The sequence below is a fragment of the Drosophila ananassae genome, chromosome 3R (genome assembly GCF_017639315.1).
Source record: "Drosophila ananassae strain 14024-0371.13 chromosome 3R, ASM1763931v2, whole genome shotgun sequence".
Classification (NCBI taxonomy): domain Eukaryota; kingdom Metazoa; phylum Arthropoda; class Insecta; order Diptera; family Drosophilidae; genus Drosophila; species Drosophila ananassae.
The window spans coordinates 22,356,232-22,381,117 of record NC_057930.1 but is presented as its reverse complement, the minus strand read 5'-3'; the positions used below and the strand labels follow the sequence as shown (position 1 = coordinate 22,381,117).

The 24,886-nt window shown below is 40.9% G+C and overlaps 2 protein-coding genes across 3 annotated transcripts in view; one reads left to right on the top strand and one right to left on the bottom strand.

Moving 5' to 3' along the window:
- LOC6498121 overlaps positions 1 to 19,389 on the top strand; it is a 48,816-nt gene extending 29,427 nt beyond the window's left edge. For both annotated transcript variants that reach the window (XM_044715972.1, XM_044715971.1), the window contains exons 3-8: positions 10,388 to 10,848; positions 11,019 to 11,096; positions 12,079 to 12,211; positions 15,749 to 16,076; positions 16,165 to 16,262; positions 18,075 to 19,389. In XM_044715972.1, coding sequence (XP_044571907.1) covers positions 10,388 to 10,848; positions 11,019 to 11,096; positions 12,079 to 12,211; positions 15,749 to 16,076; positions 16,165 to 16,262; positions 18,075 to 18,196 — 1,220 coding nt within the window. In that variant the 3' untranslated portion in view covers positions 18,197 to 19,389. The remainder of the gene's footprint in view (positions 1 to 10,387; positions 10,849 to 11,018; positions 11,097 to 12,078; positions 12,212 to 15,748; positions 16,077 to 16,164; positions 16,263 to 18,074) is intronic.
- Positions 19,390 to 19,793: 404 nt separating this feature from the next.
- Positions 19,794 to 23,884, bottom strand: LOC6497421 (odorant receptor 22c). The gene is made up of 7 exons (XM_001962084.3): positions 23,807 to 23,884; positions 23,084 to 23,738; positions 22,707 to 22,897; positions 22,466 to 22,653; positions 20,798 to 20,899; positions 20,197 to 20,349; positions 19,794 to 20,117 (listed from the first exon to the last, which is right to left on the bottom strand). The coding sequence occupies exons 2-7, from the start codon at positions 23,617 to 23,619 to the stop codon at positions 20,067 to 20,069; spliced, it is 1,221 nt and encodes a 406-aa protein (XP_001962120.1). The 5' UTR covers positions 23,620 to 23,738; positions 23,807 to 23,884; the 3' UTR covers positions 19,794 to 20,066.
- Positions 23,885 to 24,886: the final 1,002 nt, after the last annotated feature.

The following is a 24,886-nucleotide window of genomic DNA, read 5'->3' as shown; positions in this document are numbered from 1 at the left end:
GCCATTTGTATTCTGCTCATTTTTTTGGCTTATTTCCTTCTATTACTAAGTGCCTCTGTTGACCAGGTCCAAATGAAAATGGAAGAGGCATTCATTATTTATTTTTGCCAGGACTCTGGTTTTCATCGATTTACGGTCTACGGTCATCTAATCTCCTAACCTCCAAGCCTCCCATCACATAAATACACTTCTTCGCACCTCATTCTCTTTTTTAATTTTTAATAAATATTAATTGGCCAAAATGAAATATTCGCGTTTGGCGGTCTGGGTTTGTTTAACAATTTGAATTTGGATAAAATTTAAAATTGACCAAAATCCAATTAGAAGCACGGTTGTTTGAATTTTTGAGGTCAGTGGGGTGAATTGAACTCATTAACCTAATAAGTTGGTCATCACTCTGCACTTTGAACTGTTTTGGGCCATAACACATTCAATTATCCAATAAACATGATTTACGGCCGAAAATCCTCAAAGTAATTTTCAGATGCCAACGCAATTCCAATACTAAGTGATAGCTATTTGGCCGGAAGCGGAAGTTAACTAATTTATGCTGGCATTATTTAATTAATTCGAAACTCACTAGATGGTTAGTGGTAGCTGGTAGCTAGTAGCTGGTATGGCCTGGTATGTTGGCAAGTTGATTATCTGCCTGTCTGCCTGCTTTCAAAGTTTTTATCGAGGCTATTTGGCAAAGACTAGGGCTGCTTGCCAGCAAACTTGGTTAATTGTTGCAAAAAGACAAATAGAAAACAGGAATTTGAGGGTGAATTGATTTCTTTCATCCATCCCCCAGTCTTGCATAAGTGTGGAGCTTAATTAATTTTCAATTAAATAAAGCTTTAGGCCTTGCTGTGTAATTTTTCCAACTATAAGTAGTTGGGGGGGCTCAAATGTCAGAGTCAGTCAGAGTCCCGACCACTTGTTGTCTTTGTGTTGTGTCGCTCCGGCAGAAACCACAAAGTGTATGTGTTTACCTTGGAAAAGCCACGGGACAAAACAATAGCAGAGCTGGAAAACTCTTTAAAAGAAAAGTTGCCAGCGTCGCTTTGCCATTCAAATTAGCTTTTGATCATTTATAATGCAGACCCTCAGAGTGTGTTCAAAACAGAGCAAGAAAATACTATATTTAAGTCATTTATAATTCATATTTATTTTTAAAAAATATTTATATTGGAAATAAAATAATAATTAAATATATAAAGAGTGTATTAATAAAACAAGATGCTTCAAAGGCCATTAATTACCAATTAGTCTGAAATTTTTGTTGTGTAACTTATTCGTACTTTGCCGCCTCGTGTTTACATCATTTGCAATTCCCATTCGGCCAAGTTAGAGGAGTCTGGCCAGGCTCAGACTCAAGCCCGGACCACTGCGAGAGTACAAAACTAGGTTTCAGGTTAATTAAATTTTATTCTAGTTTCTGGGCAGTCAGAAGGGCAGCGGCGAGGGGACAGGAACCAAAGGGGGGCAAAGGCGGATTCAGGCCGCAAATCCCACACAGAATGGCCCTTTCAACTGGCCGGAGGTTTGGGGCCAGACCGACAAGAGAGCAACCACAACAAACGTTTGTTTCCAGGTGGCTGCCACGAGGCGTATACGTAATGCAGATGAGGCTGGCCAAAAGGACCTCTTCTCAATACGCTGAGTATTGAGTGTGTCGGTGTTTGTGTGTGTGTACGAGTATTTTACTTTCTGCTACTCATTCTAAAATTCATGATGAGCTCCTTATTATTGCTTTGTACTCGAACTTTTCCACAAGCAGCAAAGTTTTCTATTTTCCGCCGTTGTTGCTTGTTTTGTATTGTTTCAAGCCGAAAGGTGGTGGCAGCAATTGACTCGGTTTTCTGTTATTATTTTCATTTTTTGTTCCGCCCTTAGCCGGGCCTGAGAAAAAGTTTCCAGAATGCAATCGATCCGAGTTGAGTCGAGAGTTATGTTGGGTAAAAAAAGGATATAACCAAGCAGGCGAAAGAAACAAAAGATCCTTACCCATTTTGGTGAAATATTTTTATTCAAAACTATGTTTGTTAAATCGCTTTAACAAAGATCATTTGCAACTTGAGTTAAAAAACAACAGAGTCGTCGTTTTCAATTTGCCAACACATAGAATATTCAATTATCCTTGAAAAAAAGGATGCATTGCACTTGCCAAATTACAAGACTCTATCCAAGTGCGATAAGAAGCTCAAAAGGAGTCAGGATGCCAGGATGCCAGGGTGAGAATAGTGCGGCAATCATCCATCAGCGGACTCAGGATAACGCAATTGAGCAGCAGCTGTCTGCTTGGACACGCCCACACTTGGCACGCCGCCCGGGCTGGTCCAGGATGCCGCCCACATCCTTGGGATCCTTCGAGCGCCTCAAGAGCTGAGCAAAGCTGCAGAGAATGGTACGAAGCAAGACTGACACAATGATGAAAGTGTGACAATGTAAATAGTCACGCACACACTGACAAACACACGCACACAGACAGAAACATACACACTCAGGCGGAAGAAGATAACGAAAGGGTCAGAAAAACAGGGGCGACAGGGGCGTGGCAGGACGTGCGTGGCTTAGGACAACATTTCCGCTTTCGTTTTCCATCTGCTCGAGCATCAAATTCCTTTGCTCTATTTTGGCGTGCAATTTTCCATTGGAAAGCGAAGCAAGCACTTGATGAATTTCGCTCTTGGTATGTGACTACACTGAAATAAATTTATAAAAGGAATAGATAGAGGACATATCTAAAAATGTACCAAGATATTCCACTCAGGGATCTGGTGTGAGTAAAGTCATAACAGGACAATCACTTTCGAATAAAAATTTCCAATAAAAATTTATTGATTTCTCTCAGTGTCCTGTGCATATGTCTATCAGTGCGTGGGTGAAATTGAAGCATTACATTGTCGACTGCTGAAGGCATGCTCCTGCCATTCCTGGTGTTCCTACTGCTCCTGTTGCTCCTTTGTTGCTCCTGATACCTTTCACCGTTCGAGGGAATAGGATGGCTGTACGCAAGGATATCGAAGAAAAAGAGAGAAAGAAGCTGGAGAAGGACATATGCAGCTAATCTTAGCTTGCAGCAATCGTTGGAGCTGCCAGGTTGCATGTCCTGGCGATGCTCCTGGAATCAGGATGCTCCTGGCCTCATTTGCAGCTTTCGAGTTACCGCCTCGTTACACGTTAGCTTGTTATGCTTTTATGGCAGGGCCCTTGTACTTTTTCCATTATGCCGGGCAAGTGTTGTTCACTTCATCCTGCCATCCAGCCATCCTGCTGTACTACCATTTGCCCTCCCCCCTCCGCGCCCTTTGGCACTTACCCCGTTCGCTGTTGTCCTTGGGCTTTTATTGCATGTTTTATGGAAATTTTCAAACATTAGACGCACTCTGCACATCAAACGCATTTAACGCATTTCAGGTTTTCCACTCCTGAGCTGGCATCTACCCTCTCCTCTCTCTTCAGTATCATCCGTATCCTTGTGCAGCCTCCCGCTCCATCCTGCTTCAGGCCCTTATTCTTGGCTCCTGTAGCCTACATATTTGTGCGTGTCCTTCATGTTTGCCGTCAGCCAATTTAGATGGCCCAAAATGCACCTGGGCTGAGTTATGTGTCTCCGGGTCTATATGCGACTCAATCTATAGTACAGAGAGAAAAATTCTACAAGATTTTATAGATTGTGATATTTTAGTTTAATATTTATTTAATTTGATTATATAGTTGAAGAATTCTAAGGAAAGCTGTAAGAAACTAGAAAGTAAGATATAGTTTTAAGAAACTACAGGATAGTAACTATACGATAGTCGGTACTTCTTTAACTTTCTACCTTACTAGAAAAACTACTAGCTTATAGTTATAACTTGGCTTCAGGTTATACAATATCAAAGTTTTTCTAGACTAAGAACTAAAAAAATATCTTCTTTTTGTGTACCTGTACCTCATATATCCGGTTGGAACTCTTACCCCTGAATACTTAACTCGACCCTCATCACCCTCGTTCTGTCCACCCCTTCTAGGTTCTGTATTTTGGCTTTCGGAACATGGAACAGAAACTGCTAATTTGGTTTGATGTATTGCTCCAGAGACATCCATCAGCGACTGAAGCTTCTGATGGCTTTCGTCTTTCCGTTCTACGGTCCCGACTCTCAATTCTCAGTTCTCAATAGAGTAGGAGAATGAATGAATGCCTCGGGCCTAAAACCAAAATTGATTATGTGAAATTTGTCTGAAAGTACGCATAAGTGCGTCTGTGTGCGTTTGAGCCACAAAAATGTATCTGGCATCGATTCTTTGGGGAACTATTTCCGACATTTGTTTCGATTTTCGTTAGCAGCCTGTAGTATGTGGGGGGTGTCTGTCCGATTGAAGAGACAAGGCCTTATTGGGCGTACGGAGATGATTTCGGACGGAAAGAATTGATTATTCAGTCTTTGCTCAATCAAAATTGTAGCTGGAATTGCGGCTTGTTGGCCAGTTCATGATTAATCAACTTTTTGTGTTGAGCTTCTGATGAATTTTTAGGGACTTTCATTTGATTCTTGCACGTCAGGCAACAAGTTGGCTTCGAAATTGAAACTGGAGCAGTTTTTGTGATTCTGAGAAAGTTCACAATCGTATCGAATTTGTGTCTATCAATGGTCTATCATAGACTTCAGGTTGAATGGAGTGATTGACATAAAAAATGCATTTGTGCATTCAACAGAAAGTCCGTCAAAAACAAACAAAACTGAACATTATCGCTTAAGCTTCGCACCTGAACTCTCTCTCCACATAAATGCATAAAATATGTTAAACGAGTTAATCGACTTACCAGACTTTTTTTGTTTGCCGGAAATGATATTCGTCAAATTGCATCAATTAAACGACATTTTAATACACTCAGCTTAATGTGTAGTGCCTTTTTTTCAAGCATCCTCGCATCGACAAAAAACTTTACCCTTTTGAAATATTATTGACGATGCTGGGTGCAATGTTGATGCCATTAATTCAATCAATCCTGTGGCATGACCAGTCGGGGACACAAATGCTATTAATTTTGTGTCCAATACAAGCGCGAATGAGAGATTCGCAGGGTAGGGCAGAGCAGGGGATAGAGGGTCTATAACACGGGTCTATAAATTCATTTATAACTTTGATACGGTCGATGCCAAATGGCCTCACAATGTTTGCCCGAGTCAAATCCACTTTCACTTGACACATAAATTGAGTTAAAAGGAAAATGCCAAATTGAATTTTATTTACGTTGAACATTCACGCTCGATTTCACACACACAAAACTCAACACCGCAACAAATCCCCACAAAAAACAAACAAACACAAAAAATCAAATCATAAAAAAAAGAAAAACGAAATCTGGCATAGTGAAAAGTCTTTTGCCCATTCACCCCCACTCACCCTTGTTCAATAAGCACACGTGTTTGTGGAAGATCCTTAAAGTCAGCAAAATGAAATTTACATGGGAAGCCCCAACCAGCCGGAAAATCTCATTGTTATGCCAAGACATTGTCGTCATCAAATTATGGCCATGTAAAAATAGTTGCCATCCTCGGCCATATTGTTCGGCATTATGTAAATCGCTTCGCTTTCTATGAACTCGCACAAGCGACACGCATTTAATTGCAGGACGAAGGATGCGGATGCGGATGGATGGTTGGATGGATGGGATGGATGGTGAGTTTATGACAGACATTACACGAGTGTTAACGATGACAATGAGCGGCCACGACTTCTAGGTTCTACTACTACCACGTGAGTCCTTCCGGACGTGAGCCGAGTCCCTGTCCCAGTCCGTAGGACTCATTATAATTCGTCTGGTGTTTTGCTATTTTTATAGACACTTGCCACTCTGGGGCAACTCTCGCGCCACTCTTGCGCGGCTCATGGCTCACGGCTCAGGGCTCACGGCCCTCGACACTCGGCACTTCATAAATAATCAGATTTCTCAAGATGAATCAGTGGCGGAGCACTGTCGGAGGGTTTGTTGAACCCAAACCAATCTCCTGACATTTGCGATGTCTTCAAGGAAAAGTTTCCACTCCATCCGCAGCATTTTCTCCCCATCCACACGTCTGTCATGCCTATTTTTGTATATTCATATCCGAAAATTGTATTCATCCTTATGCGAATACTAAGCCGGGGGGAGCCTAACAAATCCATGGGTAGTTTTCAATTGCCTGCCATTTCAATTTATTTTCTTGTTTTCATCCTTGTTTTTTTTTTTTTGTAGGATGTAGCATACTTGACATTAGACTGTTTTGGCTCAACTCCTTAAATAGTATATGCTGTCAGCAAAAGTAACACGTTTGCTTTTTTTCAAAGGGTTATGGGTGTGTCGCTTGAATAATTTAAGCAACTTTAAACGTTTTCTGGCATATGTCTTTTGTGTCTAAGATCATAATACATTCCGCTTTTAATACATTCCTTGTCTATGAAATGGACAAATGTTTCCTTCATATCTCAGTCATTTCTCAACACATTTAAGAAAAAATTACCTCAAACGATTTGCAACATAAATCCCCTCAAATCTCCATCAGAATATGGCAACCAAACATTTTTTAGATTTTTGTCAAAAATCGTGATGTTACCCCTTTAAAAAATTTCGAAAAATGGGTCAACATTTTGGTTGGCATGTTTCGATTGAGAATGATGCTACTCGAAGATCTAAGAACGGGAAGGTATAACATTTGCCCATCGGATAAGTATTGTCTAAGATATGGATATTTTTCCATTACAAAAGTAAAAAACTTTAAGTAACATTTTTGAAATTAATTTTTCGTCTAAAATATAATATTTTCATACACTCTTTACCGAATATTTTAAGTATTTCCCCACCGATTCTAAAACGGAATACCATTTATGAATCGGAGTTAAAATCCCCTTCAATCTGCATCAAAATATGGAGAAAATCTTACAAATAAAATTTGGCCCAATTTTTGGCCAAAATTATGATGTTACCCCTTTGAAAATTTTCGAAATTCTGATAAAATTTTAGTTTGCTAGATTTGGAATAAAAATGATTCTATTAGAAGTTCTTAGATCGGGAAGGTATAACATTTGTGGCTCTGTCAAGTATTAGCCGAGTTACCCAAATTTTTCTATTACGAAAAGTCAAAATTTGAGAAGCATGGCTGTTATTTTTTATTTGGACAAATTTTGTATCTTTTAATACACTTTTTAGCAAGTATTTAGACAATTTCGTACTCAGGACACTTCCGTTACGCCTTCTCCAAAACCTGGAGGAATACAAACCATGTTAACACAAGGATATATGGTATAGGGACATAAATTACCAGCCGATACAGCGCGACCTGGCGCAGTTACCTTAATAACCTCAGGACTTCATGAGGAAAGGACAACAACGGACAACTTCTTATTCACTATTTAACCAAAATCGTGGTCATTTGGCCACTAAATCCCCCTAAGACCCACATCCTCATGAAGTTTTAGAACGATCATTTGCATTTTGAAGCCTCGAACGCTCTGTTCCCCCAAAGCAGATATGTCTGGGAATATTTTAGCAGAAACATCTCCTGCCGAATGTTTGTCAGGATACTGCGACGCCTCCTCCCCATCTCGGATCGCCTCTATGGATGCTTCTTTGTTTGGTTCGCTTGTCTGGAATTTTGTTGTTATTTTTGTCATTTTAAGTGCTTTGCCAAATGCACACGATTCGCTGCAGGCGCATCACGAACGAGCCATACACACACACACATTGGTAGCACTTGTGGCAGCTGCGTGTATGAAAAGGAGGGGCAGGGAGCATGTCCTGGTCCGCGGGCCCGGAAGCGGTTGAGCGTGCGAAAGCAGGAGGTACACAGGGGGCTGTGGGGGCCGCGACCTACAGCAAACATTGTCCAAAAAACACCAAAACGCGTCGACCAACTTTCGGCCGCCTTTGGCTGCACTACAAAATCAGTTTTAGGATGTACCCAGGGGAGGGATGTCTGTCCTCCTCCTGCCAGGACTTTACCAAAATAGGCACGAACCAAAAAAAAACCAGAAAAGATTTTTTTGGTAAAGGAAATACTCAAAAAAGCATTGCGGCTTAGCCGGAAAACAACAACCAGACCAACAGAAAACGCACCCGGCTACTGCTCTTTTATTTGCTTAAATTTGTTTAGCAAGTTTTGCCGTTTTTTGCGGCCACTTTTCTCATTCACTTCCTTTTTTTATTCACTTTTTTTTTGGAGAAGAAGCGAAAAAGTTTGAAGTGGCGGCTCCATGGGATGGCAATGGTGGAGAGAATGCCAATGATGAAGTTATCGACGGCGATGATGATGGGAAATTGGTTTCACAGCTGCCGCAGCTGCTGCTGCTGCTGCAACAACCGTCTGAGAATTTCCCTTTGGCGAGTTGCCTTTTGAGCATTTAGGTGGAAAATTCCATACTTTAGGGAGCGAAAAATCACTCATTCGCAGCGTTGCCAGACGCAGATCTTGTTATATGCCATTTAAATGTTTTTCTTCTTGTTCTGCGGGGTTTTTTTTGTTGCAAGCGACAAACAATAAAATACAAATTTGCTACTTTATTTTACAGCCAACGCATAAAGAAAAACAACAAACGGAAAACATTTTCCATGACCTCATGTGGTGAACCCAGACGAGGACTCACAGTCAGAAGCACATCTATGGGGGGACTCTGGGCTTGGATTTTACTTGGGAGGGAATATGGTACTGGTAGGGAATGGTACTTTAAGTAGGTCGCAACAAAATAAAAAACTTTGTTTGCCAGAGCTCTCCATTCGAGATTACGCATAAAACAAGGGTTCGACGGACCGGGATACCCTGGAAGGGAGCGGGCCGGATAATCCCACGAATTGCCTGAAAATTATGTGAAAATACGCACAGGATTAAAGCCGGATGCTTTGGATGGAAAGTGCTTTTAGAAAATTTATAGAAATGTGGGTAAATAAAACGAGTAATTGTGAACTTATTCCAGGAACAGTGATTTCAAAGAAAACTTTGCTGAAAATTTAAGGTTTTTTTTTTCATAAAAAAGGGTATAGAAACATGTTCATTAAATTGTGTACATTCTTCAACTATTTCAATTAAATGAAGAATAGGTTTCTCACAATCATTAGAAACAAATATTTCAATAGAAAATTCAATTTGATATTGATAGGTAGGGAAGTTAAGGAATTTATGAGAATTTCCAATAAGTAGAAAGGTAAATGCAAAAATATTTATCAGAACTAACAATTGACTTCTGTTTGATTATTTTATTTTTATTTAGAAAAAAAATAAATACATTTTGGTTAATAAAAGGTTTGAATTTCATGCCACAATTTCTCTTCAGTAAACTTGGAATTTAAATTTTATAACCAACTCCGAACTCAATACAATATACCCAATTTTTCGCTGCCAGCTGGGCATTATTTCTGCCATACTCTTGGAGGACTTGCCCTCCTCTTTCCGACCAGTTGTCGTCAACATCAAATTCCCTGTTGATTTGAATTTAAAAGTAATTTTTTTCTTCTTTCTCTGCTTTATTTTTTAGTTGCCATATTTGCAAATATTTGCTGTCGTTGCCGTCGAGACAACATGGCGTATGCTTAATATTTCGATTTAACTTTATTTTTAGCTTGTTGCACATTATTTTGCCCCATGTTCTTTAGTTTTATCTATTTTTTATTGTTATTTTTATGCAGCTCACAAATTGAATTTGTCACATCGGGCTTTAGGGTTTGGGATTCGCTTAAATTGTTGCCGCTCCCGCTACTGTTGCGGAAAATGGAAAACTCGAATTGATATGCAAAATATTTTTGTGCACATATGCAATGCCTGATAAAAATGCGATGCGCTAATAAATTAAATGCAAATTGTCGACGGACCGTCGCTTTAAGCCAAAACGGAATTTATTTGCTTAAATTGCGGCAGTTTTCGTGGCGGATGCCTGAAAGTGAATTGAATTGAAGTTACTTTGTGGTCGGCCGAGGAGGCGGAGCTGCGGGCCGGGGCCTGGAGTAAAAAGTTGTGGCCAAAGTGGTTACAAATCAAATCAAAAGACCCAGGCAGATGAGTGGTGGGCAGCGGGGAAAGGACATAAGGCGGGGGGACTGAGCTGCCGACTGAGTTATAAATTCATTTGGCCTGCAAGGAAAAGGAGCCACAACAGCCACAAGACTTCGTCTTACACCTAAAAAAAATGAGAGTTTTCAAAATGTATTTATTTTTTAAATTTTGTATTTGTGTAATTTATTTTTAAGGGATAAGATTAGGGATATACACCTTTAATACATAAGCTATATTAATACAAGAAATAATATTTTAGACTAAAGTAAAAGCATAAAAATGTAATGTCTTTATAAATGGTTTCTTGTAACAATTATAGTAATGTAAAATTCCTTTTCATTATCTTCAATATATGAACTTCTTTTTTAACCCTATCCCTTTTGTGTGTTTTCCAGGACTCTTTGCTGCGGCTGCCGCCACCAGACAACCGGATGACTCCAGTGTTGGGCCAACCCTGACGACATTTTTGTCATCATCTGAATCAGAATCAGAGTCACTATCGCCACCGTCATCGTCGACGTCGTCGTCCTCGTCGTTGTCCTTTGCGGTGGCGAACGGACCACAAACGGATGCCACGAATCACACTTTCAAGAGTTTAGCCTTCCTGGACGCGTCCTTTGGCTCGGATCTGTTTGCCCATCAAGAAAAGGAGGGAATAAGGGAGATGCAAAGGAAGCGGGAGAGGGAGAAGATGAAGGAGAGGGAAAAGGACACGGAAACGAACTCAGACACAAACCCGGACTCGGCGCAGTCGTTGCCAATTTTTGACTTTGGCATGCCGCGCAACATCACCGGACGCACTGGCCACACGGAGGCCATAATTAAATGCCGCGTGGACAGCCTCCATGATAAATCGGTGAGTCCATGGAGTATAAGGGATAGGGGAGTAAGAGAAAGGGAGCGCTAGAGTAGGTCCTTTCCGCTTCGGGGAAAAAGTGATAAAGATGCGTGCCAAGGACATCGAGTATATCATATGGATGTGCAGTCGTTAATCAAATTTCTCTGCCGCTTCGGCCTCTTCAACAGGTATCCTGGATACGGAAACGTGATCTGCATATCCTGACCGTTGGAACGGCCACCTACACCACCGACAAGCGGTTCCAGGTGAGTGCTGGATTCCCCTCATGTATTCGCTTACTAATTGAAAGCGATGGTTAGGTTAAGGGGATGTAAGTATAGTCTTTCATATGAAGGTGGGTGCTGAATGGGGGCCTTAATCGAGGGGAGTCTTGGGTAACGTAAGTTAGACCTTTTGTAACTAAATAGTGGGGTAATGATAATGACTCTTCTACAGAGTGGATTAATTTGATTGTGATTAGTTCTGAAAGCAGTTTCTTAAGAAAGAATGCCAAGAGGTACTGTTTCTATATAAACATTCCATGATTATCTGTCCAAAAAAAATGCAAATTCAATTAAAATAAAATGCCCAAGAAACCGTATCTTGATAACCAATCCAATTATATTACAACCAAAGCACATTGAGAGCTTTTTAATAGGCCCCGTCGAATGGCCAATGACCTGCGAATTCCATACCAATAAACCAAACGAAATCCCCTGATCCAGCCACAGATTAGCTGGTGTAGCAAAACAAATCCCGATAAACATCGGCAACAAAATGCCACAACGGACCGCAAACGGGCATGTAAAAGTTAACTCTCCGGGCTCTCAGGGGGAATTATGGCCATAAGGCCACTTTCATTATGCATGCATAAACGATATTTCAATGGCTAATCCAGCTCATAACTCAGAACAAATCCACATCCACTCAGTCAGGCTCTCATCTCCATTAGCCCACTTGCACTTCATATGGCCGGCCTGCAGGCCTGCAAACAAAGAATCATCCGAACAACCAACCAACCAACCAAACAATCGACCAACAAACAAACAAACAGGCAAACATTCAATTGTATAATTGCTTAATTTCCATGAAAAAATAAAAACAATTGGATGAAAATATAAAATTTGCAGCATTGCAAATTGGAGCCTTAAAAGCGAATAATTATTCCACAGAGACTGACGGACATGAATTGAAAAACTGTAAACAAAAAAACGAATGTAAATTGAAACTGAAATTGTGTCCTGACAGGTAACTGAATCGAAGGATTCTAGGGAGTGGACCTTGCATGTAAAATCCCCGCAAGCCAAGGATACTGGAATCTACGAATGTCAAGTGAACACAGAGCCCAAAATGTCCATGGCATTTCAGTTGAACATCATCGGTGAGTAGTCCCTTCATGATATCCTTAATAATATTTCACGCAGTGTTGTGGTTTCAAAATCATTTTATCTCACTGATAATTTTATATATACATTTTTCGTTTCGTTAGCCTCAATGTTTACCTGCCGCTCGTGGGTTTATTAAAAATGTTAATTCAGTTTTCATCAGAAGCACCTCGCCAGAAGCCAGCAATTATGATTATTTCATCCGTTCTGTCAAGGACTCGCCACGATTTTCTTGTGCATTTTCGTTTCTGTTCGGTTTGGTTCGACAGCCTCTAGGCATACATTTTTAATTTCGCATTTCGGCCCATAAATAAATAAATAAATAAAAAGCGAAAGCAAAAGCAAAAACCGGCAGCCCCTACTGTTTTTCGCCTCGGGTCCAAGCAAAGGACATGCCAAAGGACCTGGATCAGGACCGGGATGAAGCTTATATGTCGCCAGGGCGCTGAGTTAATTAGCATGTCAGGCCGTCGGGATTACAGGAACGAACCGATTGGAAATGTATTCAGCGTTTTAATGAGCCATGCATAATGTGTGTGTCCGCATATAATTAGCTCACACTGTGCCGTCCTTTATCCTGCTGCTGCCTGTTGTCAGCCAGCCATCGAAAACAATGTCTTTTGTCTGAATTAGTGACTACGATATCCTCCGGAAATGATTAATAGATGATGGCCTGATTACAAAATGGCATAATAGTTTGCTGGCAGGTGTCTGCCGATTGCTATGGGAGACAACTCATAGAGGAAGGTTCTGATTAGCATTCTCAGATTTTGCTCCAGAGACCTCACAAGGATAGAGACAAGCATGAGGGAATTTTATCCCAAGAAAAGTCTATAATTTGTCTCTTAAGCTTTCAGGGATGAAAGGCCTGTCATGTTTTCTTCTCCACTATTTTCATTTACTCGCAGACTTATTTGCCGTCAATCTCAAATCTCCTAAATTCCTTTAAAAAAAAACAATCAATTTGTTTATTGATTTAAATGGATTTTTAAAGGAAGATTGGAATTTAAGGGAATGCCATTAACGTGGCAATTGTTTTGTCTTTAAATCGGAGGCCCGATAAGGTGTGAAAAAAGGGAGAAAAAATAAAGATGGGCTGGAGTGTCGACTGGCTTTTCGATGGCATCTGCTGTCAGACAGGCACTTATGCAAATCAGTCGGCAATGCCTTTTTAAGTTTCCGATTATGCAGTTGGACGCGATGCATTTTTCTTTGTCCCCGACTGTCAGGGACTGGGGTCCTTGTTTCTGCGCGTTTCCTGATTTCCTGCTCTGACGCTTACAAACGAATTTCCGATTACATTTTCTTCACGGCCGTATGCATTTTAATTTACGTTAATGAAACAATTTCTGAAAGGACTCGAGACAAGGAGGACAGCGTAGCGGACAGGACATTGGACAGCCGTGGTGACAGCAGTGCGGCAGCCGGCTGGCAAACTGGCCGTGTCCTTAATAACATTATCGGCATACGTGTCGTATGAGTGACTTTCGCAAGGCGCTTAACTCATCGCTCCTGTCGCTCCCCGTATCCTGAATCCTGTGTCGTTGCTCTCGCCATCGCGCCTTCGTTGTTTTTTTTTTTTTTGCATTGCATTGCATTTAATTAATGTCATTATGTAAATTTATGCGCCCCACCCAAACGATTTTATTTTCCCTCAACATTTCACAGTTTTTCTCCTTGTTTTTTTATTATTATTTTTTTTTTTGGCTCAAAGATTTATGCCTGATATAAATTTCGCCCGTGGCGGCTATGGGTGGCATGATATATCAGGAATAAATATGCATAAAGTATGCCCTAAGATGACAATTTAAAAGGTTGTATTTATGCACGCATAACTCTTGAAACGTAGTCGCGTATATACTTATATTATATACTTATAATTATTATATACTTACCATATTTCAGCAGCAATTTGTGGCATAATTGATTGTTAAATCCTTTGGAAAAATTGAGGAAGAGAATGGCATTAAAAATGAGCGGGTTTTCTCATTTGGCAGAACATTAAAGAAGAATTCTCTTAATCCGCGATTATAGCATACTTTTCTGGGCGCTTTTAAAAGTAACATTTATTGCCTTCGCTCTTTTTTCATTTTTATGGCAATTACAACCATTTGACCTTAGACATTTTAGGTTGAATAGTTTTCTATTATCTTTTTTTAGTTTTTGGCGCAAAGGCATTGGATTTTATTTTCATGGAATATTTAAATTAAAAAACTTCATGCGCGGCCACACAAAATGCACGCAGAACTTTAGCGACAGCTGCTGAAAAATGAAGGAAAAATGAAAATCTGAAATGGAATGAAAAATAGTGGGGCAAGGAAAATTGTTGCTGCAGCCTTCTATCTCTTTCATTTTTATATATATATTTTTTTTTTGTCCTTTCCCTTTCGCTCCCTCTGTCGGGTGTTAATTGCCTTTAACGCAGTGACACTGCACAAACACTCTCGAAAATGGCAGGGAATGGCGGATGGTCCTGGCTGCTGGGTGGAGGCGGAATGCTGGAGGGGCGGTTTTTCGCCGAAAGGAGATACAAAATACATACGCACTTAATGGCGCAGTGGGATTTTTTAACTCACCCATTCAGCATATGCCACAAAAGCAAACAAACAGACGGTCCAAAAAAAAAAAAGCAGACTGCGAAAAAGAAGGCAGTAGGGAGTGCGAAAGAGAGAGATTGCTAGTCAGCGAGATCCTCTTCAGACGCTTAACCCTTTGCCGCCGTCCCAGGCTCTCCCGGAGCATCCTGCCATCCATGTAATCATCATCATATGCACTTTTATGAGCTGCTTCACACATGGCCCAAAGGTACAGTGGGACAAAATGAAAAAGGACATAAAAAAAGCAAAGATCTTAGGAGTTTTATGAAGCAAGAAATTAATACTAGTGCTTTAAGACAATTAGTTTTTTTTTTTTTTATCAATTTTAACATGAAAACTGCAAGGCGAGATTTTAAGGCTTTATTATATAAACTTATACCACTGTCCAGGAGCTGTAACAGCATAACATTTTTATTTCATTTCGCCCAGTCGTGTCTCCTGTTTTTTTGGGTATATTTTTTAATTATTATTATTTGCAGAGTCCAATGCATAATAAATATTATTATTAACCCAGTTTTCCGACCGCGTGTGTGACTTCCCATCTGGGTGTGCCCAGGATACTATGCGAGTGTCTGTGTTTGTGTGGCGTGTGTGTCAGTTTATTTACCCACACACATGCAAATGTCTGGTGTGATTTTCGTTACGACCTTATGGAAAATCTCCACCTCACTGCCATTTTACGGGCTTACTTAAATTTAGTGCAATTGAAAAGTTATTCCATAAAGTTTTATGATTAAAAGTTTTTCTGTGTGCAGAACGAATTCGTTTTACGAGCGATTGCCCCAAATTGATTTTTCTCTCTTACCTACCAACTACCTACCTAGGCTACATGTTTTCAATTCATTTGTGGGTTTTTCCCTTCTTTTCCCTCAATTTATTTTTGTTCTCAATCCGGTTTGGATGTATAATTTTTATTTTTTTTTGGTATTTTTTCAGAAATCTCCCCCGATGCCAAAGCTGTTATCAGTGGGCCGCACGATTTGCATTTTAAGGCAGGCAGTGCAATTATCCTGAATTGTGTGGTGCAACAGCCGTCGGTGAAGGATATTGGACCGATTTACTGGTATCGTGGCGAACACATGATCACCCCCTTCGATGCGGATGACGGGCCGGAGCCGGTGGTTCCACCCAGGAGCAGAGACCGGACGTTGGACGGGCCCGAGGATGTGTCGCCCAATGACATAATGAGCGAGGTGGATTTGCAGAAGGAGTTCGCCACACGCATCGCCATGGAATCGCAGCTGGGGGATACCCTCAAGTCCAGGTGGGTGATTCTCGTAGCGCCGGAAGGCCGTAGGTCCCTAATTGAGATGTTTTCGAGTGCCTTACCCGCTTCCCATAATCCTCCGCAGGCTCCGCATCTCGAATGCCCAGACCACGGACACCGGCAACTACACGTGTCAGCCAACGACGGCCAGCAGCGCCAGTGTTCTGGTTCATGTGATTAATGGTGAGTCCGTGATATGGTCCAAGTACACTTAAAAAAATGGGAAAGTTTTTAAGAAAAAGAGTGAATATTTTAGAGATTTTGGACACTTTATCATTTTAACACTTAAATAATTTAATTAAAATTTTTATTTAAGTTTACATCTTAAATAATTAATTATATTTTAAAGTGTATCCTCTTCCTGTCTTTCGGCTCAGGTGCTTTAGTTCCGGCATAAGCCTATCAGTTACCCTGGCAGAAGAAGTTAAGTTAACAAAAGACAAGTAGAATTTCAGAGGACTCTGCTCCTTGAATGGCAGGATTCTATACAATATACCCAGGATCTATTCATTCACAGACACGGCCTAAAAACTAAAACTTGCGCCACACTCTCGTGGCATCATTCATTCGCTTGAGTTTGTTTGTTTGTTTGGGCCGAGGAGCCTCCATCGTGTGGGCCAACGCGGCGTATGAGTAATGCGGCGGATGGGAGCAAAACTCACAGACTTGGCTTTGCATATTTTACACATAAATTAGACGGGAATTAAGACATTTTAAGCTGCGAAATGAGGGGCATAAACTTGACGCGTCTTTTGTCCGGCAATTTCCCACTGGTTTTTTATGGCTCTTTATGGCAGAACATTCGCAGCAAATTGAAGTCCAAGTCCTTTTGGTCGTCGCAGTAGTCCTAGTTTTAATGCAGTATCAAATGTTAAGCGAAATGTCCAGCACTTAAGTTGTTAAGTTGTTTATTCAAATGAAATTGTTGTACGTAAAGGAATTTGCATTTTAAAGAGCAGCAGCAGCAGTAGCAACAGCATCAGCAAGGAGCAGCAGGACAACGACTGCTGACTACTCCTTACTCCCTACTTTTTTATGGAACCGTATTTTTTATTTAAAACCGTAATAAATATGATTAAATGTCAGAAGTAAGTTGCAAAAAGGCACTTAATCATGTCCCACATGTGGCACAAAGGCCGCGCGACTGTCAGGACTGGTTGGTGTGGGCGTGGAGGCTAGGGATCTAGGAGGCGTGGCAGGGCGGACCTGCTGCCACCATGGGGACTGTGACTGCTTGCATAAATACAGATAATAAATCAAAGGCAATAAAATTTTAAGAAAAATGATCAGACTGAAGTGTTGGTCTAGTCGGGAAAAAAGCGACTTGATAAATGCTCTTTGAAAAATAAAATAAAGGATAAAATAAAGGACTTTTCAATGTTATTTTTAAAAGAGTTCACATAAGAAAATTTAAATGTTTTTATATTTTATTTTAGGGATCACGCTTTTTTAGGGTTCTATTTACACGCTCTCCATATACCCTTCACTTTAAGAGCCTATTCCACCCATAACTCATCACCCACAAAAACGAAAAGCCTCCATCCTGACGCTTTAAAAATCAGTGCCTTGTGGGCGGGGAACTAGGATACCGCATCCTTTTGTGAGGAGTCAAAACAAAGCATTGACAAATGATGCGCCGGGAATAACATTTGCTCGGGCGAGAAAGGCCGCATAAATATTGCGTATACGCAGACACACATATGTCATTTATCTAGTCGGGAATAACACCGACCCTAGTAGCCCCAAAAAAAATAACACTCCACCCAGAAGTCAGCGGCTGGGATACACTGAAAAATAAATGAAACATATATCAGCATGGCATGTTTTATAGTTTTTATTTTCATTTCTTTTTTTTACTGTGCAGGGCACAATTAAATTAAGTTATTTACCCAAGTTAAATGGGGGTAGGAGGGTCGCCCTTCTATTCTGGGACAAATTTGAATTCACATGCTCATTATAGCTCGCTGTTTGTTTGTCCTATTCCATTTTCCGCAGACGAGAATCCAGCTGCGATGCAGAAGAGCGGGGCGTCCGCCCAGGATCCACGTCAGCTGGTACCGGTCCTTATGTCGCTGATACTGCTGATGCTCCTGACACCGCCGATGTCGGAGGAGTAGCTGCTGTTAGCGGTATTGACTGTTTAGCAACTGAAACTCGAAAGTTGTCACAGAAGCAGAAAATTATGTTCCATGACTTTGGCATTTTCTCAGTGGCCTCCTGCCCCGCTGAGAGATGGTTTTCTTTGTTAGAAGAGCTCTGGAAAAAAATAAAACTGTGGAAAATAGAAGGAAAATGTTTAAGGCAAACACGCTCGCCGGCGAAGCATGGCGAGGCAAGGCGAGTGTTTGTTTCCCTTTTTTAATATTTACATTTCATTGTGCAAAATGAGACACTGAGCCGGGCAATGCAATGCCAAATGTAAAATGTAAAATGCAAGAGCCGGAGGAAGGACACGGAAAAGGACACAGACACAGTAGCTGAGGCAGAAGCAGAAGCAGAAGGATGACACTCTTTGTAAATACCACAAGGATGCGGCACAGTAACATATATACTATATATACCATTTGGATACTTACGTATATATACATATAAAAAGTGTGTACTTTATTTTATTTCATTATTGTGGCTTCTGACAAAGGAGCCGCCCCACACGCATCGACTTTATAAACATTTCATGCTGTCTTAACAGAGAGCCAAGCTAACCAAAAATAAAAAGTGAATAAATTAAAAGAAAAAGTAAATCAGAAAAATAAAAAACGAAACGAGAGTTGCACACTGACACAAATTAGTATGCAATCCCACAAACACGCACTCATCTTAAAGAGCACAGGGAGAATCTTATACAATAAGTTTAATATTTTCGCTCCCCTAAAAATATTCCTTTAGTTTTTCTCTGTGCATCCACTACCCCAAAACAAAATTGTAATATATATATGACACACCCAAAAGGCTCTCATCTGATCAACTAAAAGCGGAAAAAGACCCAACTTAATTATAAATACTAACTTGTATGGAATTTATTTATGGGCAAAAATGAAATTTAGTCACGCCGTGCTGGCAAAGCATATGGAAAATTGAATCGAATCAAATAAAAGCGAAATGTGAGTTGCGAAATAAAATCAATTGCATATTCCAGCATGCTCGACTAACCATTTTTTGCCCATGAATTTGTGTAGCGATGTATTACTATGGGTAGGCATGAATTTACTACACGTAAGCCAGTAAGGAGATTTTAGATAATTTATGTGATGACAAAGCAAATTGAATAAATCAATGGAAATGGAATTCTTTCAAATAATAAAAACCAAAATCGAAACTATGTACTCAACTGAATTTAATTCTTGCGGCTAACCCAACAAATGGTTAAAGTGGCAAAAGTTGTAAAAGACTTTTTAGAATGTCGGTAAGTACTTCTACCAAAATGAACAGTTTTCGTTGCGAGTTTTAAAACTCAATTAGTGGCGGAAATTGCTTACGCCAGAATGCATTCAAAAAGCAGCAAAATAGGGAAAGTAATTTACAATTTATGATTGCTTTACACTATTTATATAAATATGTTTTAAATGCCTTAAACACTTAAATTTTTTGCATCCTCTACGCAAGTTATAATTGATATTTTCCTCTCTCTTAAATAAAACAAAAATATTATTATACCAGAGACCTCAAGATGGCGCCATAAAAACGCCATTACTGTCTCCACCAGAACAGCCCTCCATCCTCCCACGCCGAGGAGTGACCCAATTAATGCCCCCATAGCCGCAAGTGTTTTTCATTAGTTGGAATCCAGAACACAGAGATCATCGCAATATTTAAATGAAACAAATACGCCAGAGCTATATGGGCGCCACTTGTTGCTGATTCGTTTACAGGCAATTTAATGTCCATTCCAGTTGGAGGTTTTAATTTAAACAAACAATGACAGGGACGAAGGACCAAGCAGGACATGGGCAAATCCGATTCGGTATATCAATCATACGCCGCGTAGGCTTACAGAAATGTCTTCAGCAGTGTGATATATGAGCCGGTTGTGCTGAGTATCTGGAAAAGTGGAAACAAAAACATAAACATTTATTATCATATATGTATATAGAATGTATATAGAATCCATTTCCATTACCGAACCAAAAGCTGGCAAAGAGGGTGTAAAAAACGGCACCGCAATTGTTTTTGCCCGCTGCGAACGCCGCAATATCATTAAAATCATTTTTCTAGTCCTCGCATCGCATTTGTACCACTCAGTGTCGTACAGCACGTCCGCCACAGCCGAGCTCTGTGAAAAAAAAAAATCCCAAACAAAAACAACAAGAAAATGAAAGTGACAGTGAAAGTGGCAGTGAAAGTGGTTATGGAATCGGATCTGCCGCCCCTTTGTTGTGTAATTAAAATTTTATCACAAGTGCAATTTGTGTAAGGAACATCATTTTTTATGAGCTGCTTAATGTTTAGCGCCAAATTGAAATTACAGGAATTGCAAAAAAAAAGTCTTCACACTGTAAGTGAAAATGGGTGAAAAGCTTATGCTATAAAACCAAATCAACAGACACCATAATCTGATGACAAAACAAAGAGATTAGGGTTTAAAACCTAAAAAAAAATACACAGGTTTAATATCATTTTTCATATTATATATCTAAAAAATTATTAGAATGGTTATTAAAATCGAACAGTGCCTAGCCAGTGACAATGGTTGTGAAAAAGTGGACATCACTGGTACTTACACTCTCACTAACGTGATTGCCACCAAAACAGTAGAGGAAGAGCTGCGTCAGGGCGGCGATGCTATAGCAGATGTAGGTTAAGCCGCTGAGGGACGATGTATTCTACAGATATACATAGATAGAGATATAAATAAAGGTACAGATAGGAATTGTATGTCAGGATATATGCCAGTTATCCCCAATGATTCTAGGCTAGATTAGTTCTAGGCAGAGATTATTTTATGTACTATACAGTGATTTCTTGGAATCTGAGCTATGAAAACTACCATAGAAATCCCGCTGGGGACACTCGGGATAAGCGGAAGGAAATAATCAACTAAAGCTGGGAAGGCGCTTCCAACCCCTGCTGATAAGAAAAAACATAGAAATGGATGCACTGAGACGGATCGGTTTGCGAATTGGTTTAGAATCTAAATACATGTAGCAGAATTCCGAAAACCCCCATGAGACCAATAAAAAAAATATTGAAACTTGAATGAATCAACCCTTTTACGATTGAATAATTTTTTTTGTTTGCTTATTTTGCCAAAAATATAATTTATATGAACTCTGATAACGACATCTTAATAAATAAAAGAGTGATGCTTTAATTTGATTGAATTGTTGATACCAACACCCAACTAAGTAATTATTCCCTCAGGTCAGCAAATAAACATCAAGCATCAGTATACATTTGTTCAATTCATTAAGAGAGATTAAGAGAGAAATATTGAATAAATTGTATAAAAGGTATAGTTCGATTTGAATATTAATCCTTTCTATTTATTGTAAAACTTTGCTTATGTTGGACTTTAAAAAATATGATTTAATCCCGAGATATGGCTTTTACATCACCAACAATTTTGTTTCAAAAGTGAAAATAGATCGCTGGCCTCAAGACCCCCGAGCGATAAACAACTTTTGAATGGATTACTCAACACTTTGAGCCGCAATATAAGAAAAAACAACAAAAATACGCCAAAAGAAATATGTATATAGCGTGGCCAAAGTGTTGCCAGCATTTATCCCATTGGGGCAAGAATCCGGAATCCGGAGTCGAGAAGCCGTTGGCGAAACCGAAGCCGTTCCGAACATTTTCGGCACTTGGCAGTTGCAGCGGCAAACGGCTTATGGGTCTCCGGTGTCCGGGACACCGGAAAACGTGCGAAAGTCGCATTAAAAACTTTTTTCGAGGCCAGTAACAATTCATGCGCTTATAAATTGCCACCGGAGAGCTGAGACCGGAGAGCAGGAGCCACCACAGTGGCAGCCACAAAGCAAGCAAACAAAGCAAAAACGCATATAGCGACAAAAAAAAATGAAACAGGGAAAAACTTTTTAAAACGGCCGTCGAATTGCATCCAAAGTGGGGTTACAGGGACGAAGATAGCTCTGTTTTCAGGGGGTATGCAAATAAAAAACTATCAAATTTTAATAAAATTATACATTTTAAAGAACATGCTCCACATACGATTCATAGAAGATATAATAAAGATATAAATCTAGGTTCTAAGCTTAGCATCTATGAATTATTTTAGCGGGATTTTTTTCAGAACTTATTTTTTTAACACAATATATATAAAATAAATAAAATAAAGAGAGATCTATTCTCTCTTAAAAAAGGAAGTTCCCTGTTCAAAACAACTTATCCCAACCCCTTTAGCGGGCGCCCCTGCCAAAAGGACTTACCAACATGATGTCCAGGATGGTCGAGCACAGGACGAAAGCGGCGGACAGGAAATGCATTAAAACGATAACGGTGAACTGGCGTGTTAGGTCCGTGCACAAATCGATAATCGCATTGTGTCGCTCGACAACTGCGGCCAGTTTTTGGCGCACCTCCGCATTCATTTCCGCCGTGAAAACATCGACGGAGTCTGGAGAGTCAAGAAACATGAGCAGATGCATAACCACTCAAGAGAAAACTCACCGCCATGCAAATCCGTAAATATCCTTCGAATGTCCTGCTGCACCAGCCGGAATACTCCGCAGATGTACATGCAGGAGCAAAGGAAGAAACCGTCCACGAAACTGAAGGCAAACACTGTGCAGGCTCCGGAAGCGGTCAGAAGGACATAGGTGAGGGGAAACAGAGGTGGCTGGACGGCAAAGGATGGCAGGCTTATTGGCGAAGAAAGAGACGCCAATAAGTAAACAGAAAGAGTCAGCAGCAGAAAATAATTAACATTCCAATAACGTCTTGCGACGGCGAGATGTAATTTTAAATATTCGATATTCGACGTGCATCATTAACCAACGTAATTGGTGAAAATTATCAATAATAATGGAGTACAGGTTCCTACTTACACAATATTAAAGGGCAGTTCGATCTGACCGGGTAAATCGAAGATCCATCGGTAGAAGCCCCTTATCAGGGGCTGGGCATTAAATGCCGTGTTGGTCATTGTGCCTGAGCTGAGCAGCAGAAGACTTAGTCCACTAGCTGTGGTGGCCAGCTCCACCAGCATCTGCTGATTCTCCACCCTGCGCGCCGCCCACAACATGTCCTTCATCCGGCGCACCAGCTCGGCCCACTGGCGATTGGCCCGGAAGAAGACCCACAGCTTCAGCACACACACCGCCTTGGTGGTGCCGGGACAGAAGGCCTCCAGCGCCACCACAAGGTTGTCCAGGTGAACGCAGCCGTAGGTTACCTCGCCCACGGCTCCCACCGAAACCACTGCGAAGGCGAACACGAAGAGGAGATGGGCATGCCAAGGACGGCGTTGGCCACTGGGCTGCGGCCAGAGGCCAACAATACGGCCGGATAGCCGGGGAATGCGGAAAAAGTGGCCGGCAATGGCGGGCTCAGACGCGGCCTCAATGTTCCTCCTGTCAATCATTCCGGTGGTTAACTCAAGTGGATACTATCGATAAATGATTTGCTCTCCCAGCCAAGTGGTCAGCTGCTGCTCCGGGCAAGTGTCAGGAGCAGTGGAAGGAACTCGGCTTTTTATAGGCACTACGAAAAATAATTGCAGGTCCTGCCTTTGACTTTGTTAAAAGTTTTAAATTGTTTTTTGTACTTACGTCTGTGCCCACCGCCCACACTTCTGTACTTATTATCCTTTTCTTACGCCATAGCGGCCATCCATCGAGGTCCTGCCATCTCACCTGTAATTATGAAGCTCGGTTACTGTTGGCATTCCCGTTTCATTTATTTGACATTCAATATTCTGTGTGTGTTGCAACAAGACAAGGGCGAACGAATACAAATTTAATTAATTGTTATGCGGCAAAACTTTCACTTTCTTCGCCACTGTCTCTCCTTGCCGCTTTCCTTTCGCATTGTTTGTTTTCTTTTTTAATTGGGCATCGCAACCTACCCACCCACTTTCATTTTGACTAAAAGTTGTTAATTGTGGGTCTTGTGCTTGGCCAGAAAGGAAAATAAACGAAAATCAGTCAGGCGGGAGGAAAGAAACATTTTTGTCATGCTTTGGAAATCAATTTTACTTTTCATCAGAGTATTCTTAACTCCAAGTGGAATTCGGAGAGCCATCTTTATGGGCACATGTTCGATTAAAGGGAGTTGTGGTAATGGATACAGCCACTGCCATAAGTTGGCAGACAGGTCCAGCCAAACCAATTAAACGAACACATACATACGATGTCCTTTTGATAGATGGACAATAATTGCATTTTATTTTGGGGCCGCATCGAATAATATTTGTCTGGCGCAGTGGCCGGCAATGCAGTTGAGGTCATCCCATTAACTTGCAGCTCTCGTTCGGATTTGTCTTGCATAATGTTTGGAGTTCCACTCCCTGTCCTCCGTATCCAGATTGTCCCTCTGTCCACTACATCCCATTTATCTGATGGGACGGCAAACATGGCCGGGCCAGTGCCTAAGCTAAAGCCAAATCCAGGCTAATCCTGTTATAGCAACTGTATCAACGCCTATCATCGATGGCCACTAAAGTGGAGCAGACAACGCCCCTCCTGCACCCTCCGCTCCCTTTTGATGGTGCAGTTTATTTTGCGAGGTCTGTGTGGCATATATCAACACGGAGCCACCATTGCCGCTTCACCTGCATCAGCATATTCAATAAGCGGTACGGTGCTCGGCCCACACGGCGTATGCGCAACCCGATGCCGCATAAGCGCCCA